We start from the raw sequence: 22,252 nt of genomic DNA on the forward strand, positions 1-22,252 counted from the left end.
GATTTACGTATATACGTTTACAGACACTCACGGAATAAGAAGACAGGTTTCTTTAATTGGTTTCTCTCTCTCTCTAAATAATTTATCTGTTATCGATGTTCGTAAAAATTGAAATTTATTTTCTTAATATCAGTAGTTGAACGAGAAACAAATGTACGTATATTTAAAATTAAAAATTACTGTTCTATAAATATTTATATTACACATATAAGTAAGGTTTTCTTTATTTTAAAGTAATAATAATATCTCAGTGTGTTCCCGTTTCCAGTTGATATTTCGGTGGATATACGCGTATCTCTAATACAGAGAACTAGATTTACTGCAATGTCTCTGGTATACCTATGCGTGTGTACTATATATTGTACACACAGACGTAATATAGAAAGTCCATTCCCGCGATTCCTTCAGCGTTACACGAACCCGCTACCTCCAATATCCTCCTCCTTCGGGAAAGCTTCGGAAATGCTTATTTTATGGCAAGACGTCATAAAGACACGATCCACCAATGAGCATAAAATTCTCGACTTCGGTGTCGTAACCTGCCCTGACGATAAATACAGATTGAACGAAAAGCTGGGCCCTATACCGTCCGCTTTTTTCCAGTCAGCCACGAGACTTCTGCAGTCGTAATTCGCGAACTTCGTCACAGTTCGCATATCACTTGAATTTCTCTTGGTTCTTTGGGACTCCATCGCACTTACTTTATTCCGATTATCGTATCCTCCCGAGGAATCGTGAGGACATTTAGAAAGAAAAATGTCGCTGTCGGAGCGGTTACTCTTGTGACAATGCAGTCTTTTAGTTCGTTTCAACTTGTAATAATATTGAAATTTTTATTACCTTGCATTTTATATTAACTTCCATGTGACTATATTAATCATGTACTTAAATACTTGTAAACAACAATTGTATGATTAGTATGGTTAAGTAAAAAAATGCTAATAATTGTTTTAAAAAGTAATAGATTTGTAAGTAAAATTAATTATTAGGACAAATAAAATAAAGATAAGACTAAATTAAATTTACTGCCATGAGAGAGAGAGAGAGAGAGAGAGAGAGAGAAAGAGTTAGAATATATACTACTTGTTTCCTCTAATTTTCTCTATTTCTTCTGAAAGATAGCCATAATTTACCAGGCGACAGAGAGTGCACTTTTATCTTCCTATGTAGATAACAAAGTATTTATGCATACATTCTCCTGAATTAATCCTCCACTAGCGGATGCCAGGTCATCCGAGATCCATACATAAATTTATTCCGTATCATTCAGTTGATAGAAAAGTGATACATCTAAAAAAATTAGCAATTTTTTAATAAGACTTTTTTAAAAACATTTAAATTAAACGTAAAGCAGTTTTCAGCTTTTTTTCGTTATATCTCAAAACTATTCCAGATAGTTCGAGGTAATTGATACCAAAAAATGTCAACAAAAATTTTATAATAAAATTATTTATCTTCATTTATTTATCAATAGTATTTTTTAAAAACATTTTTTTCATAATTCACATCTTTGAAATTATTTTTAATAAAAATATTATTAATTTAAATAAATAGAGGTTATTTTATTATAAAAACTTTTGTAATAGATATTTTTTTATATCTCGAATAAATTTTGAGATTAACGAGAAAAGCTGAAAATTGTTTTATATAACATATAATTAAAAGGTAATTTCACCATTTAAAATTGTATTTATTTGCTGACACTGCTATTTTCAAAATTCATCTACTTATATAAGCTATAAATATACTTTAAATTCTGATTATAATAAAAAAAGTTTTATTATAATCAGAATTTAACACTTTATGAGGTTCCCATTAAGGCAAACAGATTGTAAACGAAATTGCAACAATACGAAGGCAATCTACAAAGCAATGAGTCACTGTCTTCGGGCGTTCTACCACAAGGGAATATTCCAGAATGGAGAGAAAAATGTGTACAAATAAATCGGGATTATGTAGAAAAATAAACAAAAGTCTGTAGATTAAGATGATGTACTTAGTTTTCCAATAACAAAAATAAAAAAATTATGACTCTCGTAAATTTCATCCTTCAGAGTTGTAACATCTTTTCATATAAACAAAAACTTGTCGGGAGAGCTACAATATATTAAAGCTAAAATATTTTTAGGGTTGATTTCTTTTTATTATCTCAATAATGCTCATTTTTTTATTTGTAATATTTTTTTTATTAAGAGAGCGCGATATGTACAGACAGTGCATTTGCAATTGTTTCACCGAACTTTGATGTTATTTTTAGCATGTGATATTAATATAATATTTGCCATGCATGCGATTGCCGAATATTCATTGTACGAAGCATAATATCAATTAAATTGATGAATGTAGAGAAGGGATCAACAAGTTTTTCTTCTCATTAATCTTGAAATTGTAGATAGTTACATTATTAGAGCAATTACGGCACTTATTTCAGACTTCTAAAGACTCCTAAAGTAGACCCTAAAAATGAGCAATAAATGCAAAAAGAATTGAGTCCAAATTTTGATAAATGACTTGTCCTCTTTTTGCACTCACTGATTTAATTATTTTTATCTATGAAATATTTTATTGATTAATATATATCTTATTCTATCTCAAATAAATAAGAAATAATATATAAAGCAATATTTATTTAAACATTTTAAAGTCTTATCATTTATTAGTTAAAAAAATAACCTCAACACGATCCTATAGATAATGTTTCCATCTCGATGTAGATCTTCTCGTGTTTCTCTAATAAGCTTCGTGCAAGTTTAACTTGACCTGTACCTGTCTGACTTCTTTCAAATTTCCTCTTCAAACTCCTCGGCGCGTGTGTGCAAGGGAGTAAGATTAAATTTCGACGACGGTAAAGATAAATTCTAACTGCGGGTACCCATAATGACAGCTATGTGATCCAATAATCCGATTTACATATGTTCAGTTTCAGAGGCGAATCCAAAGCGGATTAATCCGATATTTCGATTTGTGACATGTTATACTTACCCAGCAAACAAGAAATTATTGAAAAGTATTAAAAATTATTCGTTGAAGCAATGTCGAATCAAGTTTTTGGATTTTATAATCCGTTTTCTATCCTTAATCCGGTTAAATGAGTAATTACGGATTAGCTTATTGGTTTCTGTATCTCACCCAATATGTATATCATTATCGAGATATACATGATATACATGAGTTGTTGCCTCCCAAACAAATCCCGGTATGATATAAAGAATGTGTAACATTGCAGATCCACGGCGACAAGGTAATTTCTAGACATAACCCTGGCCACGCGATAGTGTAGATTCTATCCAGGAGTTTCCCTGTCGCCGTGGATCCGTAATTTTGTACATTATGTATAGTACTAGGGTTTGTTTGAGAACCAACGATTCATATGTATATTTATGATCACCTCAATGCGTATTTTCCAACAACATTCACTGCTGGGATCGTAGACTAGCATATTTTTATTTTTGAATTTATATGAATCCACTAGGAAACATTATTGTGTTTATCTAGACGCATAGAAACGGATATGCAGTATGTTTAGTAACTATAACAAAATTTAATACTTCTTTTACGGATAACGTGGAGTCGAAAACTTGATTCATACGAATTTATTCAATCCGGATACATACGTAGATTTAAAGAGTAGCTTTAAGAAAAACGTGATAAATGAAAAATAGCAGTCGTTTATCTGAAAAATTGTTAAGAAAAGAAGAAGAAAGTATTTGCTATAGAGAACTGATTTCGTGTACATCATTAAAAAGATGCTATTAAGTATACATATATTAATTTGCAATATGCAGTTGTATTTATCGCATCAGGTATGCATAAAATATAAGCATCCATATAAATTATTCTCTGAAGCCTTAACCAGGGAATTAAAAATTCACCTTTCGTCGATTTGAGCCTACGTATAACTTGAAAGTTATTCTCTAGTAACCTAAAATATTTTATCTTGGCTATAATCGCCATTATTATTTTATTGTATTTTATTTTATAGAAATAAAGTATGTGATTATATATAAATGTATTTTTTCACGCCTCATTTATGAAATACAATAAAATAACAGTAACCAGATAAAACATCCAAAACAATTACTGAATACTGGATTACTAAACAACAGCTTTAAATTATATAATATTTATTATAGACATGATTCGATGAATCGATGAGGAGTACATATGCAGTTCTCCGACTAAGAAATATATTACAAACTATAAAGTTATAAAAGGGACGGAAGGTTTACTTTCTCACGTGAGGAAATTTCCCACCATACGCAGGCACTGCTTAATCCTAGATAATGTAGATAATATTTTCTGCGATGAAATTTTTTCTTGTACAGTGAATGTGATGAAATTGACCATCTCGTTTATACTGAACTAGAAATTTTACTCTGATATTCTCAAAGATGCATCGAATATTACCGGCTCCGGTATAAAATATATAACAATGTTTAATACACCATATTTAGCGATTTCATGCGTAATATTATGGAATATTCCGTATGCGTTTATGCTAGTTCCAGGGGTAAAAAAGTACCTTTAAAGCTTACTAAAGGATTATTATAAAAGGATATTAATTCCATGTGCAAATGGATACATTTAGCACTGTGACTTTTTAAGCTATTTCATTTATGTTTTGCATGAAACAGTAAATGTTTTCTTAACTAATAAAAAATTGCATATTAAATTATATATTTTATAATTTATTCTAGAATTATAATTATATTATTAATTATATATTATAAGTCATGTTATATCATAGGTATTAAGATCTAACCTATTAGCTCTTTTCTTACTTATTTGCTTTATTTATTTAACGGTCTAGACTAACTATTATTCTAATTTTTTTATTTTTTTTCATAAAAGAATTTCGTCTGGATAACAACAGCGAGCTATTTATATACTTCAAGATAAATTTATTTTTCTTCTGACTTGCAGATCGTCTTAGTATACTTCATTAAAGGTAAATTAAATGCTCATTTCTGGAGTAGCGAGAAGCGAAGAAAGATCTACGATACATAATTCATTTTTCTCCTCGAAAGCTCTCTTATTCTTTGCTTCATTGTTAAAGAGATATCAACCGGAGCAACACAGTATTTGAAGACGATTTCGGTGTGGCAAAATTTAATGAACTGAAATATAAGAATTTTTTAACAATTTTACTATCTGATTGCGAACGTAAATTAGAACTTTTAGACTTTACATTTAATTTTAATTTTGCACATTAAATTCTTCGTGTTTGTAAAATAATTTCTTACTGCTATCCATATACAGAAATAATGAAATGTGCAGTAAGTAATCACGTATTGTATATATTTTTTGCTAGTAGATTCCATGTTTTCTAATTCTTAATTTTTTATTAGAGCTGTTGTTGAGCTGTCGCCTTTTTATTTTATTAATAAGTAGAAATTTTATTAAAACTGTAACGAACATACCACTAATTACTTCATTTTTGGTTAATTATTGCGTAATCCAGATTATTCCTAGAGATATCATTAATTTTAACTTCGATAAGTTTCACGCACACCGTAGTTGTAACTTTAATATAAAAAGTTTTGCTGTGCAATCCGATTCAACGATTAAATAAAACGTAACGTATTGGTATTGAAAGTATTTTATATTAGAATCTTTGTCGCAATTTGGTTATTTCATCTACATTGTGAAGAAAGGAATTTGTTAATTTTTATAGTTTGTTAATAATTATTCTTCTGTTTATTCTTAAAAATAAAGAGCAAGATATATAATTTTGTAACTTACAGATGTAATGCAAATAATTTTACACGAATCGCATATAATATTTTATTATTTTAAAAATTCGCTATGATTTATGGAAGGATATATAGAATATACCTTCATATATTTCAAGAATATTCTAGCCATAATAAATGTAAGAAACCCATTTGGATTATATTGCGAGTTAAAACTCATAACACATTACGTCGCACTAGAGATGAACGTCGTCATTTTTCTACTCACAAATACGTATATTTGTATGTACACCACAAGTAGTAGAGACTCTTCTGTACGATAAAAATATTTAGTTAGCGTTGACAAACAGTTGGCGAAACGAATGTGTAACATAAGAAAGTCCGCTCTTGTACAGTTTTGATGAAAAATATAATATACATTTTTAGATTAATTTAAATATATATATATATATATAAATGTATATATTTGACAGAATATATAATAAAATTTAAAGGAAAAATATAGAAGATATAAAGTTTTATACTGAATTATCATTAACGAAGGAATACACATCACGAGAGCAAGGAATAATAAAGCAAATTAAAAATTAATTTTAATCTCTAAAATTAGACTGTTAAATGTTTAAAAGCAGTAAATTTATGTGTACTAAATTACAAATAAAAAAATATTTAAATATAATTGATATGAATTAAGGTATTTAAAAAATTGGATCGTATACACTTTCTTTAACTGCGATTGATTTATTTATTAGAATTTATTTGAGATACTTTGACATGCTTTTTTGGGCGCGGCTGTATTTGGCTGAATACGCGACCGAAAAATTGTTGTAACCACACTGTGAAAACGCCGCTTCCCACCACGTATCGAAACTTTTCGTCGTTATGCACGCTCAATGTCACCGCGGCAATAAATTGTGCCTCGAGTGCACCGCAAAGGTACAACGCGAGCAGTGTAACTCACGCGCCATTTCTCCACGACGATTCGACCGGCGACATACCACGTAGTCGGATCTAGTTCATGAATAGTTTTATATTTGCTATGAATAAATTCATGAAGGGGGACTGCACGCGCGTTTGTAACCGGGAAGCGCCGAGAAATCAAAATCCCATCGGTTTTATTATCTTGATTGATATATATGTATATGTACATAAATTGGGTTTTTACTTTAAAAATTTTAGTGTGATAGTATAATGTGTACTGCGACTAATACACACGAAAGATATAGGCTGGTACCACAATAGTCAATTCTTATTTTGAAAATTATCTTAAGATGTCATAAACCCATCATTGAGCTATATTAGTATCTTGAAACGGTCTTGAAATAAAAACTGATTATGAATACCAGCTATGATCTGTAATATAGAGATTGCTAATTTCAACAAAAATTAAATAATTCTCAAGCAGAACGGAATTTTGAGGTGTAATAAGCTAAAAGCTTTTTTTAGTAAACATGTATCTAGTTTTATTTTAATAAACTGAAAATAGTTAAATTATCTAATAATTAATGCAAACTTAATTCATTTCTAATAATTAAATTTGTTGAAACATTTTTTGTAGCAAATGTACGACAATTATACTAAAATAAATATTCTATAGTCATAAATGTAAATAGTATATTTATATCTGTGAATTATTTTTTTTATTTACATGTGCTCGACACACACATAATCACATAACAAACCCAGATAAATAAATTGCAAACTTTGCAGAAGGAAAAACTAAACGTTATTTTATTTTAGGAACGATGCACAGCTAGGGATGATATCGTTATATTTTTATCACTAAATCATTATAATATTATATCATAAAAATGTCAAAGAGAATCTGTAATATAGATAAAAATGGTAATTTTAAAATACTCGGTATATTTATATACTATAGATAATATTTTATGTGTAACAGTGAAAAGCTACGGTCACCAATCGATCGTTCCGTGTGTGCGGTTTCTCGCATCATTTGTCTTCATTATTTGCGTCTACCCACCGTTTTATTTCGTCGTAAAGTCTCTCGGAAAAATCGTGGCAACATTCATGAAAATTACTCCATTACATAACAAACAAGACAATTTAGATACTGTCCTGTTTACCTTCTTTACAATAAAATTTAATCTTCCTGGAATAGTTTTGACAGTACATGGACAATATATCAGAAAATTTTGAAACTAATATATATATATATATATATAAAACTGAAATTGAAAGACGTTATAAACGAATTTAATAAATAGATGCAAAGTTTGTTTCTTTTTATTTATTTATACAAAATAATATATTGCTAAAGTTGTAAAGGTACAATTTCATTTTCATTATTTTCTCTTTATGAATAAAATATTAAAAATATAATACATAAATTTCCATATGTATAACAAATAAATATAATAAATTCTGTGTTTGTAGGTACGACACTGAAAAAATGCTGATATATATTATAATTTGTACTTTGTGAATCCATTAAAAGAATGATCGAATAATACGGTGTTACATCTTATATATAATTATTTAGCTTTATGTGTGACATTATTGTGCTTATGCGGCGAAATAAAATATGTAAAATACGGAAAAAATTATAATATAAAACTGCGAAACCGACGTGGATGAAGTTTTGAAATGGCAGAAAAAAATTACTCTTAATTATGGGATGGAATAAATTTTGTCTGACTTTCTCGAATTGAGTTTGATTAATTATGAGATAAGTCAAAACGAACGCTGAACTTGCATTTTATATTAAAGATTTAAAAATTAGAACGAGTAAAAAGTCGATAAAAAGGAGAACTTGTAGATTGCAAAACACGATCATAACTCAATTATTGTGAGTACGTAGATTTTGAAAGAGCAAATAACTAAAAGGCGAATCCTTTGTTATTGATTTCCTTTCGCTCGCAGTTGACTTACCTTAAAAGCCCGCTAAAAGCACCGTAATATATATCTCGTTCAGATTAGGTAAAAGAAATTTATATAGACAGCTTATTTTTTTAAAAGTACTATATTTATAATCCGTCTCACATGTGTATCTTCTTAATTGTATTGTAGAGAGTTTATATACAAATGTGTATACTCTGTACATTCAGTTCTATACGTCAAACGTTGACACGTAATCTGTACATAAATTTCGGGTACACGATTAGGTCTTGATTTGCAAAACTGTATTTGTGGACAAATTCCATCGTAATAAAACGTGACTTTTACACGCTGTTGATCGATTTAATTTAATTGACTTATTTAATTAGCGATCTGGTCGTGGGTACAGAAATCTGCGCACGCACGGTCGAATAAATCAAATATTGAAACGGTACGAAGAGACATTGAAGATAAATCACATTGATTAATGTGTATGGATATTGTTGTAACAATGTTGCGCCGATTATATACGATTATACATATACAAGTCACTCATGTTTTCTCATTATGATAGAAAAAAATTCAATCTTTCCCTCCTGCCGTTTCAAAAAAATTTAATTTGGATCAGATTCCGTCGTAATACACACAAGTTGTATATATACAATTATTTTTATACTTTCACTGTTAATGGTAACAATATTGGCAACAGTAATAATATATATCATTTTTTAAATTAAAAGCATATAAATTTTTATCAACCGAAACATGTTTTTTAAAACTAAACATTAAAAAATTAACTATTCAATAAAAGTTTAAAAAAATTAAGCTGATAATTTTAAACCAATTTAAAAAAAAATTATATAATTGAACATTATTTAAATATAAGTAAGTGGGATAATTTTATAAATAAATAAGCACAATAATAGACATATCGGATGAATAAGCAATGAGGGTAGTAGAAAGTAGGGAACGTTACAATCGATCCATATTAAATAAAGTAGTAATACAAGTTGCATTTCTACAAATTTAAAGATGTATCAGGTATACAATCTTTTTACAAAAAGTGACTGGAATTGAAAATTTATACTTTGTATAAAAAAATTAATGTTATATACGTTCCGTATGTAAATAAACGTTATATATGAAACAGTCCAATAAAGTCAGTATTTATGTTTAATATTATAATTTGATAATTTAAATAAAATTTTTTTATTTTTTATCATAATTATTTTTTAGAGACATATCTATTTCTTATTAAAATAAAAATTTTAGATCCAGGTCTAAATTGTCAAACTTTTACTTTCAAACACAATATAGACGAATCCGTTTTCTTCATAATATTTCTTCATAATTTTGTTTATTTTACTAACAAAAAAATACATGTAATACATTCTTGAAGAGAAGTAAGGAGGCTTTGAAAAAATATTGAATGTAAAATCCACTTATATTGTCACAAAAAATCATGTTAAAAAGTCATACTAAAATAAATCGTGCTCTATATATTATAAGTAATAACTTATTATTATTCATTTACACCTATTTAGTTCAACAGCTAAATTGTAAATTCTTAACAGAGAAACGGCATATATAACGTTGTTTTTAACATTTACAAGGAATTAACCATATACAGGAATTAATAGCAGATAGTCCAGCTGAAGAGCTACTAGAGGATTTAATGGTTTGCACATAGAGCTTATAACGGACATAGCGGTAACTGTGCAACGGTCGTGTGCATACTCGGTTATCATGCTTGGGTGGTTATCAGAGCACGTGTGATTTCAGACGTCCCCGACGGCATTCGTAAAATAGACGCAAGGCCGCCGTGTTTGTCCGATATTCAACTCATGCCCCGGGATTCTGATGAAAATAAATAGGTATGTATCGCGTTTGTGAACAGCTGCGCGTGTCAGCCGATTGGAGATATAATTTAACATGATCGGGTGTGCGTGTGCGCATGCATGCAGTAAATTAGTAAAATATATAAATATGTTAAATATGTATATATGTGTGTAATTACGAACTGTAAATGCATTTCTTGAATTGCCTGTGACCCGAGCGCGCGCAGACTCGCACGTTTCCGTAGAAATCACCACATGTAAAAATAGTTTGCCTAATATTATCGCCGTGTGTGCGTCTACACGTCATCGCGATCTTCTCTCGACGCCGATCGATGCCAGTCGCATTTCGCGGAATATTGTTAAACGATATCGAAAGGAGTAATACAATTTACAATTCTATCTATCGTCGCATTTCAGTCGGCACATTTAGGATTTAAATGCGGAACGTGAACACATGTCTAAAATCGTTAGAACATCGCGTTTTACTTTTCACGTTAATCCTCTGGTTTGATCCGATGGATTCGAAGGAAGAATTATCGGAAAGCGGTCTTCTGGCACGCTACACGCAACGTTACTAAAGAAGAAGTATCGTTTCGCGAAGCATATCCACAGTCAGTCTACGTGACGAGAATACATTGGGATATCGAAGAAACACGATGTTCTATAAATCCAGTGGCTTTTATCAAGCGTTCACTTAAATTTCTTCCTCAAGCCCGCACCGATAATTCACAGGGTAAGGTACCTAGTTGATCGAAATAATTAGTAGTTTCTGACGCACGAGGGAAACCACACGAACCTCTCTTTATTCGTGGCTTTCTTTGCGACTAAACGGGAAAGACCCGCAAGCTATGGTTTGTTTTTCTCTTCGATTAACGAGTGATTAATAGCCCTCGATTCCCTCTTCTGTTCCCGGGCGGTCTTACATGTAAGAACGAATGTAGTTCCGTTCCTGATATGTTACGTTCCATTAAGCCCGCGAGATTTCGTAGAAATCAATAATCAGTATAGATAGAACATTTTCTTATCTTTGCTGCCTCCATTATAAGTTGAAAAAAATTATTTGAAGACAGATTTTACCATGATAATATCATTCTAGAAAATTTTACATTGTAATAAAATAAATAAAAATAATTAATGGTCTGGAAAATTTAAAGAGACTTTGGTTTAACTTAATATATATAAAAAGCTTTGCTACGTTTAAATTGTTTTTCTTTCCAGGATTAATTCTGCTGGTACAACTATATTCCGTGTTGCAATTTTTAGACGTAATATTAACTCAAAGTCATTACATTGCAAGAGAAATTATGAGAAAATAATCTATTAATATAAATACGTAAATATAAATATTATTAAATGTACGTTATGAAGTTTAAAAGCAAAAGAATTAAAGAATCCTTTCATCTTCTCCCGGAATCGACGGCGCGCATTTCTCTTTTCTTTTCCCCTTTTCTCTATGTATAATGCGAATTCTTCAGACAACTCGATTTAATCACACTTAAATACTAGTCCGAAGTCTAAGCTACGGTCCAGGACGTTTTTCACGTTCTTTAATTCTGTCTTACTATTCGTTTATCGCACGGATGATGTGAAAGGCAGCAATTGTTTATGGGAAAAAATGCATGATTCTCGATTGCTCGGTTTCAATTGCTTCCGTCAGGAATTTATTCACGCGACAGACTGTCGCACTTACCTGGTCCGTTCAACTGACGCAACTTTTATTTTTTTTTTTTATTACTTTTATCTCTGCTAGCTTCAACTGTAAGCTAATGCAGTTGTCAATGTCTATTTAGATCGCACTAACGGTAACGTACCGCAGACACGGCTATATACATGATTGATGTACACTCTTCTATCGTTTTAACGACGACACGACTAACATCAAACCCGCGCTCGAGGAAATCCTTGTTTTTCTTTGAGAAAAGAACGTGAAGTGATGGCTCGTGAAGTTAAAGCGTGTGTGTATCACTGTGTAGAAAAGCACAAGAGCAGTGACGCGAAAATCGACCGTGGCGTGATTCGAACTGTAAAACAAACACTAGAAAGGTATAGAAGCTCCAATCTCTTGGTCCAACGATCTCTCTGTCATGTCAATTGATCTAACAACGCATCGGAGAAAGCCGAGGGACGATCTAGCGCCGTCGAAAGAACTTTGAGTACCGACTGTTCTCCTTAAAGGTCGACCGAATTTTCTCGTAGCTCGATTAGGCCAGGTGCGATACATGGGATCCACGTTGCATCGCTCGAAGGCACTCCAGGCGATCGTCGATCGCCGCTGCGGTAGATGCGTATGCGAGAGACACCCGCAGTGCTGCCAAGAGAGAGATGGAGTCCTGCATCTGAACACAGGTACCCTGAAGCCCTCCGGTGGTAGTAGAATAGGCAAGTCGTGTAACTTTAAGGCTGCCTTTTCTCGCCACGATTTCGAAATCAGCGAATTGCCCGCCGTTGTCCGACCGGTGCGATTTATCGAGAGTGGCGTGGAAACCGAATCGTCGAATTGAGGCTCCGCATTAACTTTGATTGAATTGGAATCAAACCCGTTGCAGTCACTGACCGATTTCCCTAATTTCTCTTTAGTTGATTTACCAGCGAGTTCCTCGACAAGTCTCTCTTCGATAGAATGGATATGAGTCGATATGTCGCCGATTTTGGATTGCTGGCCGGTCTTCAACGATTCGCGATCACAGAAGCTGTCACTGACCGTAAGCATTTTCTCGTCCGATTTCTCGCGATCGAACGCGTCGCAACGCATAGATCAGGAGGAGGAGTTTGCCTCTAAGGTGGAGCTTATCGAAGTATCGTCGTCGAGAGAACTCTGCGTAGCGACGGTCACCTTGTTCCCGCTGTCGCTGCAAGTTGCTGCCGGATAATTTTGACGGGGATGGCGTCTCTTGTAGGGTTCCCAATCCCCAGGACCCCGGCGTCAGTGCGTCGCGATCACGTCTGGAGCGCTTTTCGTACTTTCTATACTGAACGGCCGTCTTTGATCTACCTCAATCACTGCTTCCGCCCGATACCTGGGATCCAGCGTTGGCTGAGGCTGACGTTTAATAGGTGTATTGCCGGAGGAGTGCTGTGATGTGCTAGATGTCGTATTGCTGGAGCCATGGCCGGATCCATATATGGAACTACCGTATCTCTCGCCGGAACCTAGGGTAGCCTGTCGTATAAACTTGGGCGATTGTCGATAGACACTGCTGGGCTCTCTGCTAGGCTTGGGACTTTGAAATTTCTGGTAGGATGGGTAGTCCAACTGTTCCGGATACTGGGCAGCTTGCGGCACGGCAAGTGGATAACTGGACTCGTGTGTAGACCAGCCAGGTGGTGCTGGTATAGGATTATGCTTCGGACAAATGCCCATACTGCCGTCTCGTCCGCGGGACGCCGGACTACAGCCGGAACATTGAGAGATATTTTGTTGCTGGGAACTCTGTTGCGGCGATTGCGAGCTCGTTTGCGAGGACTGGACGCTCTGATGAGACTGTTGCGGACTTTGTTGTGACTGTTGACGATGAAGATGAAAATGATGATGATGATGATTGGTCCCGTTCTGAGAACTGGGAGCACGCACACCGAAGGTCGTGAAGCCATACGGTACCATCGCGTCTGGCATTCGTGACTCAAAAAGACTTTCTCGGGTTTGACAGCAGTTATCGCGCATCTCTGGCTCTTCGCTCGACTCCTGTAGACGTTCCTGCGTGGCGTTGCTCACGTTATTACTCTGGTGAATATCGATGATATCGCTAGCGTTGTAAGTCATCTCGAGGACGAGGTCTTTGGTATATTCCTGAGGTATCATGGTGGTAAGGGGCATCAATTCTTTGCTGGGCAAGACTTCTAAACTAGGTGACTCGCTGCCATGATCATGCAGATCCGTTGTGGAAACCGAAATTGGACACGGAGTCGACTTCCGACCCAGTTCGTCCAAACGATTTTCTCTAGATTGCCTTATATGTTCCTATAATAAAACAAAGAGACGAAACGTGCACAGTAATACGAGCATAAAATTTATTAATCTGTAAATTCATTAATCTGTACAAAGTTTATTAGTAATCAATTTATAATGTAACATTATTTTGTTAGTACACTTAGGAAATAGCAATTTACAAAAATTAGTTTTGATCATAAGTTTTAACGAATCATAAATAGATTATTTTATTGCATAAATAAATGTATTTGTTTGCGCTGTGAAGATGATAAAAATATGCAAGAATAAATTATAACTTTGTTGATCTTATAAATAATTTAATTTATTGCTGTTTTTATTTCATGCATTCTATGCATATTTCCATACGGATTGCAGAAATTTGGCGTTTATTTTTTGTGCAAAAAGCTAATTCAATTATAAATAAGTCTTTTAGAAAGATATATACAATTTTACAAAGGTTTAATTTCTTTACAAATGAAAGATTAATGAGTTTATTGTGTCGATACTTTAATATATAGATTTTAATAAAATTAAATAAATAACTTTTATTTAATAAAATATATAATTTCTTTATTATTTCATTATTTTTCATGAATTGGTTTGTGCTCTATGCAATGTACACAAATATGGCTTGCTAAAAATAAATTAAATTAAAACAAAAATATGCTTATTTATGATTTAAATTTATCATTAAAATATAATAATAAATTAATAATACATCTTTTTTACAAAAAGATGAATTTCATTTTTCTTGCCACATATTCAAAATAATCCTTTAATTTTAAAAAGTACATATATATATGTATACATATATGCATATGAATAAACTTCTTCGTTCATGACTTGTTTACACAAACGAAATTTAATAACAGATGCTTAATAATGTTTCAATTTAGTACATTATATAAATGTCATATTATAATAATAAAGAAGAGAAATTTGGACATTTATAGTTTATATTGACATAATTATTATTGGAGAAAATGCAACTACTATATGCAACTGAAATGTCACTTGTTTACAGTGTAATAAATACAACAGAATTTAATAGCTTATAATAAACTAAGTGAATTTATTTGTCATTTATTTGTCGAAAAGATTAAGAACGCTTATTTGACCTTAAATATTTAAGGAAAACAAAGACACGTTTACGTTTCTTCATTTGCTTCTGCGGAACAAACATTGAGATAAATACATTTCATGTAAATTGTAATGGTAAAAAATACAGATGCCAATCAAAGCAATGTTACATCACTGAAGATTTATAAATTTTGCGGGTGCACTGAAATATTACGCGATCACGAAAAGAAATGTTGCTTTGACATTGTAAAAGAATATATTATCGTTTTTTAATAAAACTTGCAACCAAGGCTCAATCGTAATCAACAATTTTATGAATAATACGAGATGTATTTACGAAGGGGAACATCTGCGTAACAACTCTTATAAACTATCTTCTGAAGTATATATATATATACATATATATACATATATATGTGTGTATAAAACAGAAAACGTTCACGTATTTCCGTAGAACTTCGTTTTCCGATTCCTCATTTACTATAACTGAGGGCATGATAAAAAAAAGACCGAGAGAGAGAGAGAGAGAGAGAGAGAGAGAGAGAGAGAGAGAGAGAGAGAGAAGCTGAGAAAATAAAATTCACTCACCTGGATAATACGGTGATCGCGGATGAGCTTTCGAACGCAATTGAAGACGAAGGCGAAGCTCATGCCAAACATAATTAGAGAGAAAACAACGAGGATTATGACGATGTGGTGCGAATCGATCAACCGTGAAGTCTTCTTCTGCAAGAAAATTGAATGTGCCTTTAATATTTCTGATCGTTGTTTATTATATTAATTTAATGCTATAAATACAAAATTGGAATGTTATAAAGTAAACGTTTTAAAATATTAAAAAAAATTTAAACTATTTTGGTTTCAATTCATAAAGTAAATTGTACTATAGATTAACATATGAGTTGTTTCTGTATTCTATGTAAAATAATTAGATAATTAGGAAAATAGCTTTTTATAACTTTTAATATTATACACACAACCTTCTTTTTTACTTTTTTCTCACATTTAATTTTATCGTGACTTTACATGAGATTTTATTATAAAAAACAATTTTATAATAAAGTACATAAAGATTTTAAGCCAGATTTAAAAATAATTAAATCATCAAAGTAATTATGTAGGACGATTAAGCATGATAATAAAGTTTTGACATTTTATTGCAGCAATCAGTTTCAACGTCCATATAATTGTTTAGATTATACGTCGATAATTATTTTCAATTCTGTATCTGGCTTGATTTTGATATAGAGAAGACCAGGATACCATGAGGCACAAAAATTTAAACTCTCAAAAATACTTTCAAATATAAGATTTTTTCATATTTTTATCTTTTTAACTGAAAAATTCTGTATATTAAAAAATGCATTGAGTATATTTGACAAACGTTGATTGGTTTTTGGGGTAAAATAAAAACATATTTTTTTTTTAAATGATTCAAAATATCCCATACCTGGGGCATTATGTATCACACACGGAAAGTAAGTTTATTCAAGAAATAATGAAAAAAGTTGAAAAGGAATTTCAGTTAACTTACATAGCTTAGTATAGTCATTGAATATAATAAAAAAAATTATAACTAACAAATAACTATAACTAATAGAATAAAAGTCTATATTTATATTGATCGGTAAATAGATAGAATGTAAACTTATAAAGGCAAAATAAAATTAATGCTTAGGCTTATAAACTGCAATTCTAGCATATATTAGTATTGCTTTTGTTTTCTCATAAGTATTTGGTGTGTAACCCATGGTGCCTCAAATACTCTTAATATTGAAAACGATGAAATATTTATATATGTATAAAAGTAAGTGACAGATAATTTATTTGTAGTATAGTAAAATGAGAAAAGATATCTTTTACTACAAAGATAATATTAAAGCATTTTTAAATAATTAAAAAATTACTTTTGCACCACAGAAACCATTAACGACACGTACGTCTCGAGACAACAAAGTTTAATTACTACAACTTTGATACAAAGTATAGGCAACAAAATAATAATTGTATAATACCAGTTATATTAATCTAAACGCTCTGAATCGCATACGAAAACACTACCCGAGTACCTCCGAGTATTATTATATCCTTATTTAACATTTGGTGAACAAGAGTAAAATGATACTCGGAGGTAGTGTTTCCGAACGCAATCCTGGATACCCTATCATAGTACCTCATCATAGTACTCATGGTGCCTCGGCCTCCCTACTTATTAATTAACTTAATTAAATCGTTATTTTGTGTAAATACAATATGTTACTGCAATTGCAGCGTGCGTTTATAACAGCAATCTTGACATTGCATCAAAGCCTCGATCAATCGTCAATATTTCATAATCCGCAACGTAATTGTACCAGTTAAAGATATAAGTGAAATAAAATATCGGGAGACAAAAGGACAGTATTAATTATATCATTTCGTTCAATTTAGAGCTTTTCCATGTAGCTTACGCGAGCTCCTCGCGACAATGACGTTGCAAGATTCGCGCAGAATTCGTCGGTGCACCTCGACATCATGGCACGACGTTACATCTTCTTGTCACCGTCGTTCTACCCCGTTTTCAACATTTATCGGCTACAGAGGTGTCGCGCTAAATGCCTTCGTGAAATTTCAGTAGAGCGTTACACATTACGCAGGAAGGGTTCAAGCGCAAAGGAGGAACTTGCGAAACATCGCGGTGTATAGAATGCATGAAGCAAGTAGGATCGACGCGATCCATCTTCGTCCGTGTCTCTCCTCGCTTCTGCCTCTTGCGTGCCATCCTTTGTCTCGTAGAATGGCGACGCTGCCGCGGATTTTGCCTGTTTGCTCCTCGTTTACTTAAGTGGTTGCAGCGTGAGAGTAACTCGTTGAAATGCTACTTTATATCGCGTTTGTTGTAGTTTAAGCACAAAGTGTTTGGTACTCAACGCATTCGCAATGGATAAAGTGATTTCGCTTGACAAAGAGGAAAATAACTGTTTTAATTATTCTCTCAACAAGATTTCTTTCGTAGTAATGTAGAGTTCTCTTAAAAAGATACATCTTACAAAATCAGCTATAACTTGTATTTTTCCATTTATTCTAGATATTCTCTGATAATATTTTATACAATGTCTTTGTTAATACATGCCTTTGTTTTATACTTTCAGAGTTTATATTTTTTGTATTTTTGGCATTCAACAGATTCTTGCGTTTTATGAGCATCAAACGATATTTCTTGAGATTAAATCGCTCCGCTGACACAGCAACCTTGCCTTGCATAAAACGTTGCGAATTTGCATACTCGCGCAAGTAGTACTGCAATTAAATTATCAGACACACACTTTAGATGCGGTGAACAAGACTTCGGTTAAGTATAAGATGGATTAAGACCACGAACTTTGTAATCGCTCGTAGGAAATTCATGTAAATTCGTTTGCGCGAAAAAAACATCCAAATTTTTGCTGAAGCAAACAAAATATACATATCTTAATTTCTTCATTTCTGTACTAATTAAATAATTATTGGAAAATTTTAGCTTGAAAAAACAATTTGCTTAAATTTCAAAGATAAATAATTTTGGAAATTTGACGTAAAAAAAAACGTATCTTTAAACTGTTTTACCATATGACATGTCACAGGTGCAAGCTATCCATCATAACAAGTGCATTTGGTAAGTTCAGCATTTGCTGACCGAGAAACTTCGCATGCGGAAAGTCCTGCGAACGTGCATTACGCGACACATTGTACGCAAGTCACGTTATACATTCAATGCTTACACAGTAATAACTAATTTCACCGGCCCGTCTTACGCGCCACTGACACAGAGTAATGTTTGTCCGCATTATTACTGTACTCGTGGATCTAGCTTGGAATGCACCGTTAAACTATAGAGTAATTTATATTGACGTCACATGTGTGTTGTCCATATTCACCCATGTTCAAACGCATTCATTCGCTAGCTCAAAGAGATGCCGACCCCTTTTCTTCCACTTGCGTATATTTCTCCATGTCCCGGTGGTCGCGCTATAATTTCCCGGCGTTTATCTTTCGTGCACCACCCTAAGTTGAACTCATTGCTCCGACAGCGAGAACATGTCTACCTAAATCCAAAATGTTTAACACGACGGAAAATCAGTTTGTACGAAAGTAGAATAAGTACGGTAAAATTGAAGTGTATTATTTTCGGGACTTATTTGCATGAAAATAATACACTTTAATATATAAATGTTCAATATATAAATGTTTTTTAACAAATTCTTTTACATATTAATGTAACTCATCTAAAATTATTTATTAAAAAAAAAAGGACAGATTAAAAGACAACTAAGAATAAAGCCGTGATAATTAGTGCGCAAATAATTTTCAGTAAAGAATACATTTATATCAATTGTATCTAACAGAAAAATCGTTTAGCTTTATCTAAGTTACTAGTGATATATAACAAATTATTTCCACATTAATCTATTCTCATTAGCGTCCGTCAGATAAAACATCTTGAATTTTCTACAACTTCTTATAATTCAAAAATTTCTCTTCATTAGTTTATACGTTAGTAAAACACCAATGTAAGTCAATAACAAGGTTTGTTATTTATTAAAATTTATTTATCTTTATTTCAAATATATACTTATTATTCTTAGTGAAGAATTTGCTATAATTATATTAACAAAAGTTTAAGTCATCGACCTAACTCTAAAATAAATACGCGATTAAAAGTATTAACGTACACTGAGAAAAAATGCTGTTGATTCAATTAAAGTTGATATTACGGGCTGTCACTAACATAAGTAATTAATTCATGTATATTTTTATTGACATAAAGGCATAAATTATTATTTCAATAATCAAGGTGTTTATGTCAATAAAAATATACATGAATTAATCATTTATGTTAGTGACAGCCCGTAATATAGACTTTAATTGAATCAATAGCATTTTTTTCTTAGTTATATATATATATATATATAGTACAATATATATACGTCGTGTAATTTGATTACTTTCTATAGTGCATTCTACACGCATCCATCGATTTTGTAACTATACAAAGGGAGAAATTTTTTTTATCAATTGGATGTCATGTCGTGTGGAAAACGTGCCGAAAAATTGGTCCAATGACTAGAGAAAGCAATGCAATGTGCCGAAATCGTAAATCGTATCGGATAAATTCTGTTATTGTATAGCAATTACAAGAATAGCGTAAATATTCTTTTTCGCTATGTCGAAAGAAGCTACTATAACACCTATTTCAGTATCAAAATTTTTCAGTGTTATATTTCGGTTGTTTTATGTCTTCCTCTTCTCTCTCTCTCTCTCTCTCTCTCTCATACACACACACTCTTTTTCTCTTCCTCTTCCTTCCCCCCCCTCTCTCTGTTAAAGTTAAGCTGCAAAGTCGTGATGCCGTTCCGCATACAGGCATATGAGTAAACGGCGAAGAGAGGAACACGGGAAGAGAGATTGCACAAGTGGATGCTTCCTTCTGCTTCCGTGAGTTAGAGTGGTTTATTGTTATGCTCATACGCCTGGAATCATTGCACGTTTTCGTGAATGCACCGTTCTAGCCGCCGCTTTTGGAGAACCCACCACTGCGCGTAAGTGACACCTTTCGTCGGCACCACCAGCGAGAAATTGTACGATAAATAGCGCGAAGAAAATTAAATGTTACTTTTAGCGACACGTTTGCGCAAATATTTTAAGATGATCAATAAAGAATTTGAGAATGCTTCTCTTCACAAATTTGTAAAACCTTTAAAGTAATTGGGAATGCATCGAATATCCAAAAAATATCATTCGATCCGGTACTTTTTCTTTACTATTCGGTCGAATAGTCGGATATTATTTTCCCCTTAGAAAATTTTCTTGTATACTTATAAGTAAGTAGAATAGCGTAGTAAACTACTTTATTTTTCATAATGTTAAATTGATGGTTGTTCGTCCACATCTGTGTCCGTCTGATTATTATTTACAAAATTTCTTAAAAATGATTTAACTTTTTCAAATTCCGTTTTCCGTAATAAATACTCAAAAACTATAATTTCGTCGAAGCAAAATATGAGTCAAAGCAGTTGGCCGTAAAGAAGTCAAAATACAAGTCAATGAAATTTTCAATAATACAGGACAAACCAAACGGCTTTTTAAATTCTGCTTTTTTACTGCATTAATTCGTTACATCCGTTGCAATAGTTTAACGATAAAATAGAAATACAATTTGTTTAGACAGAATTATATCTCGCAATAAATACAAAATCTGACAATTGATCGTGAAAAAGCTGTCACTTGTATATTATTTACAATTAAATGTGAGTCACGAAAAACATTCCTGAAAACATGTTATTTTTTACCTATATTTTGTTCCATTACGTGATCGACATTGGCCATCGTACAAAGTGCGTACAAAATAAAACGACTGTCCAGATTTATGGTGATTGGCTATATCGCTGCAATCCGAGTTTGACCGAATTCGAAATATGTTCCATTTTATCTCGTGATTCCCAATGTTGCAAATTCACTAGCATGATATATCACTTTTTACAAATGTCAGTGTGCCATATTTTCAAGGAACTTAAACGTAACTAAAACTTTACTTATGCGACATATTGTCATTCTATTGGAACACATTTTCTATTAAAATATTCCTTGCACATTTCTTGTTGCAAATATTAGTATCGCTTGATGTGAGAATTTGTGTAAAGTGACATATTAAGTTTATCGGCAAACTTTCGCGAGTTTTTACGGAGGAAAATTTGTACTATTCCAGCAATAGAAATTCTTGACCATGCCACATCGTTCGCGACGTTGCGCGTAGAACGAGTTGCCAGAGAGATGAAGGTACGAGAGTTATTTTAAATATTTTCGCTATTTATGACGTCGTATTCGATGCCTGTAAATGCCAGCGTTCACTCTGTAAA

At 32.3% G+C, this 22,252-nt stretch overlaps 1 protein-coding gene across 2 annotated transcripts in view; it reads right to left on the reverse strand.

Moving 5' to 3' along the window:
- Window positions 1-13,275: 13,275 nt before the first annotated feature.
- Window positions 13,276-22,252, reverse strand: part of Neto (Neuropilin and tolloid-like) — a 131,648-nt gene continuing 122,671 nt past the window's right edge. For both annotated transcript variants that reach the window (XM_018506536.1, XM_018506535.1), the window contains exons 9-10: window positions 15,966-16,103; window positions 13,276-14,327 (exon numbers count right to left, since the gene is read on the reverse strand). In XM_018506536.1, the coding sequence (XP_018362038.1) occupies window positions 13,293-14,327; window positions 15,966-16,103 (1,173 nt within the window). In that variant the 3' untranslated portion in view covers window positions 13,276-13,292. The remainder of the gene's footprint in view (window positions 14,328-15,965; window positions 16,104-22,252) is intronic.

The sequence above is a fragment of the Trachymyrmex cornetzi genome, unplaced genomic scaffold, assembly GCF_001594075.2.
Source record: "Trachymyrmex cornetzi isolate Tcor2-1 unplaced genomic scaffold, Tcor1.1 scaffold225, whole genome shotgun sequence".
Taxonomy (NCBI): Eukaryota; Metazoa; Arthropoda; class Insecta; order Hymenoptera; family Formicidae; genus Trachymyrmex; species Trachymyrmex cornetzi.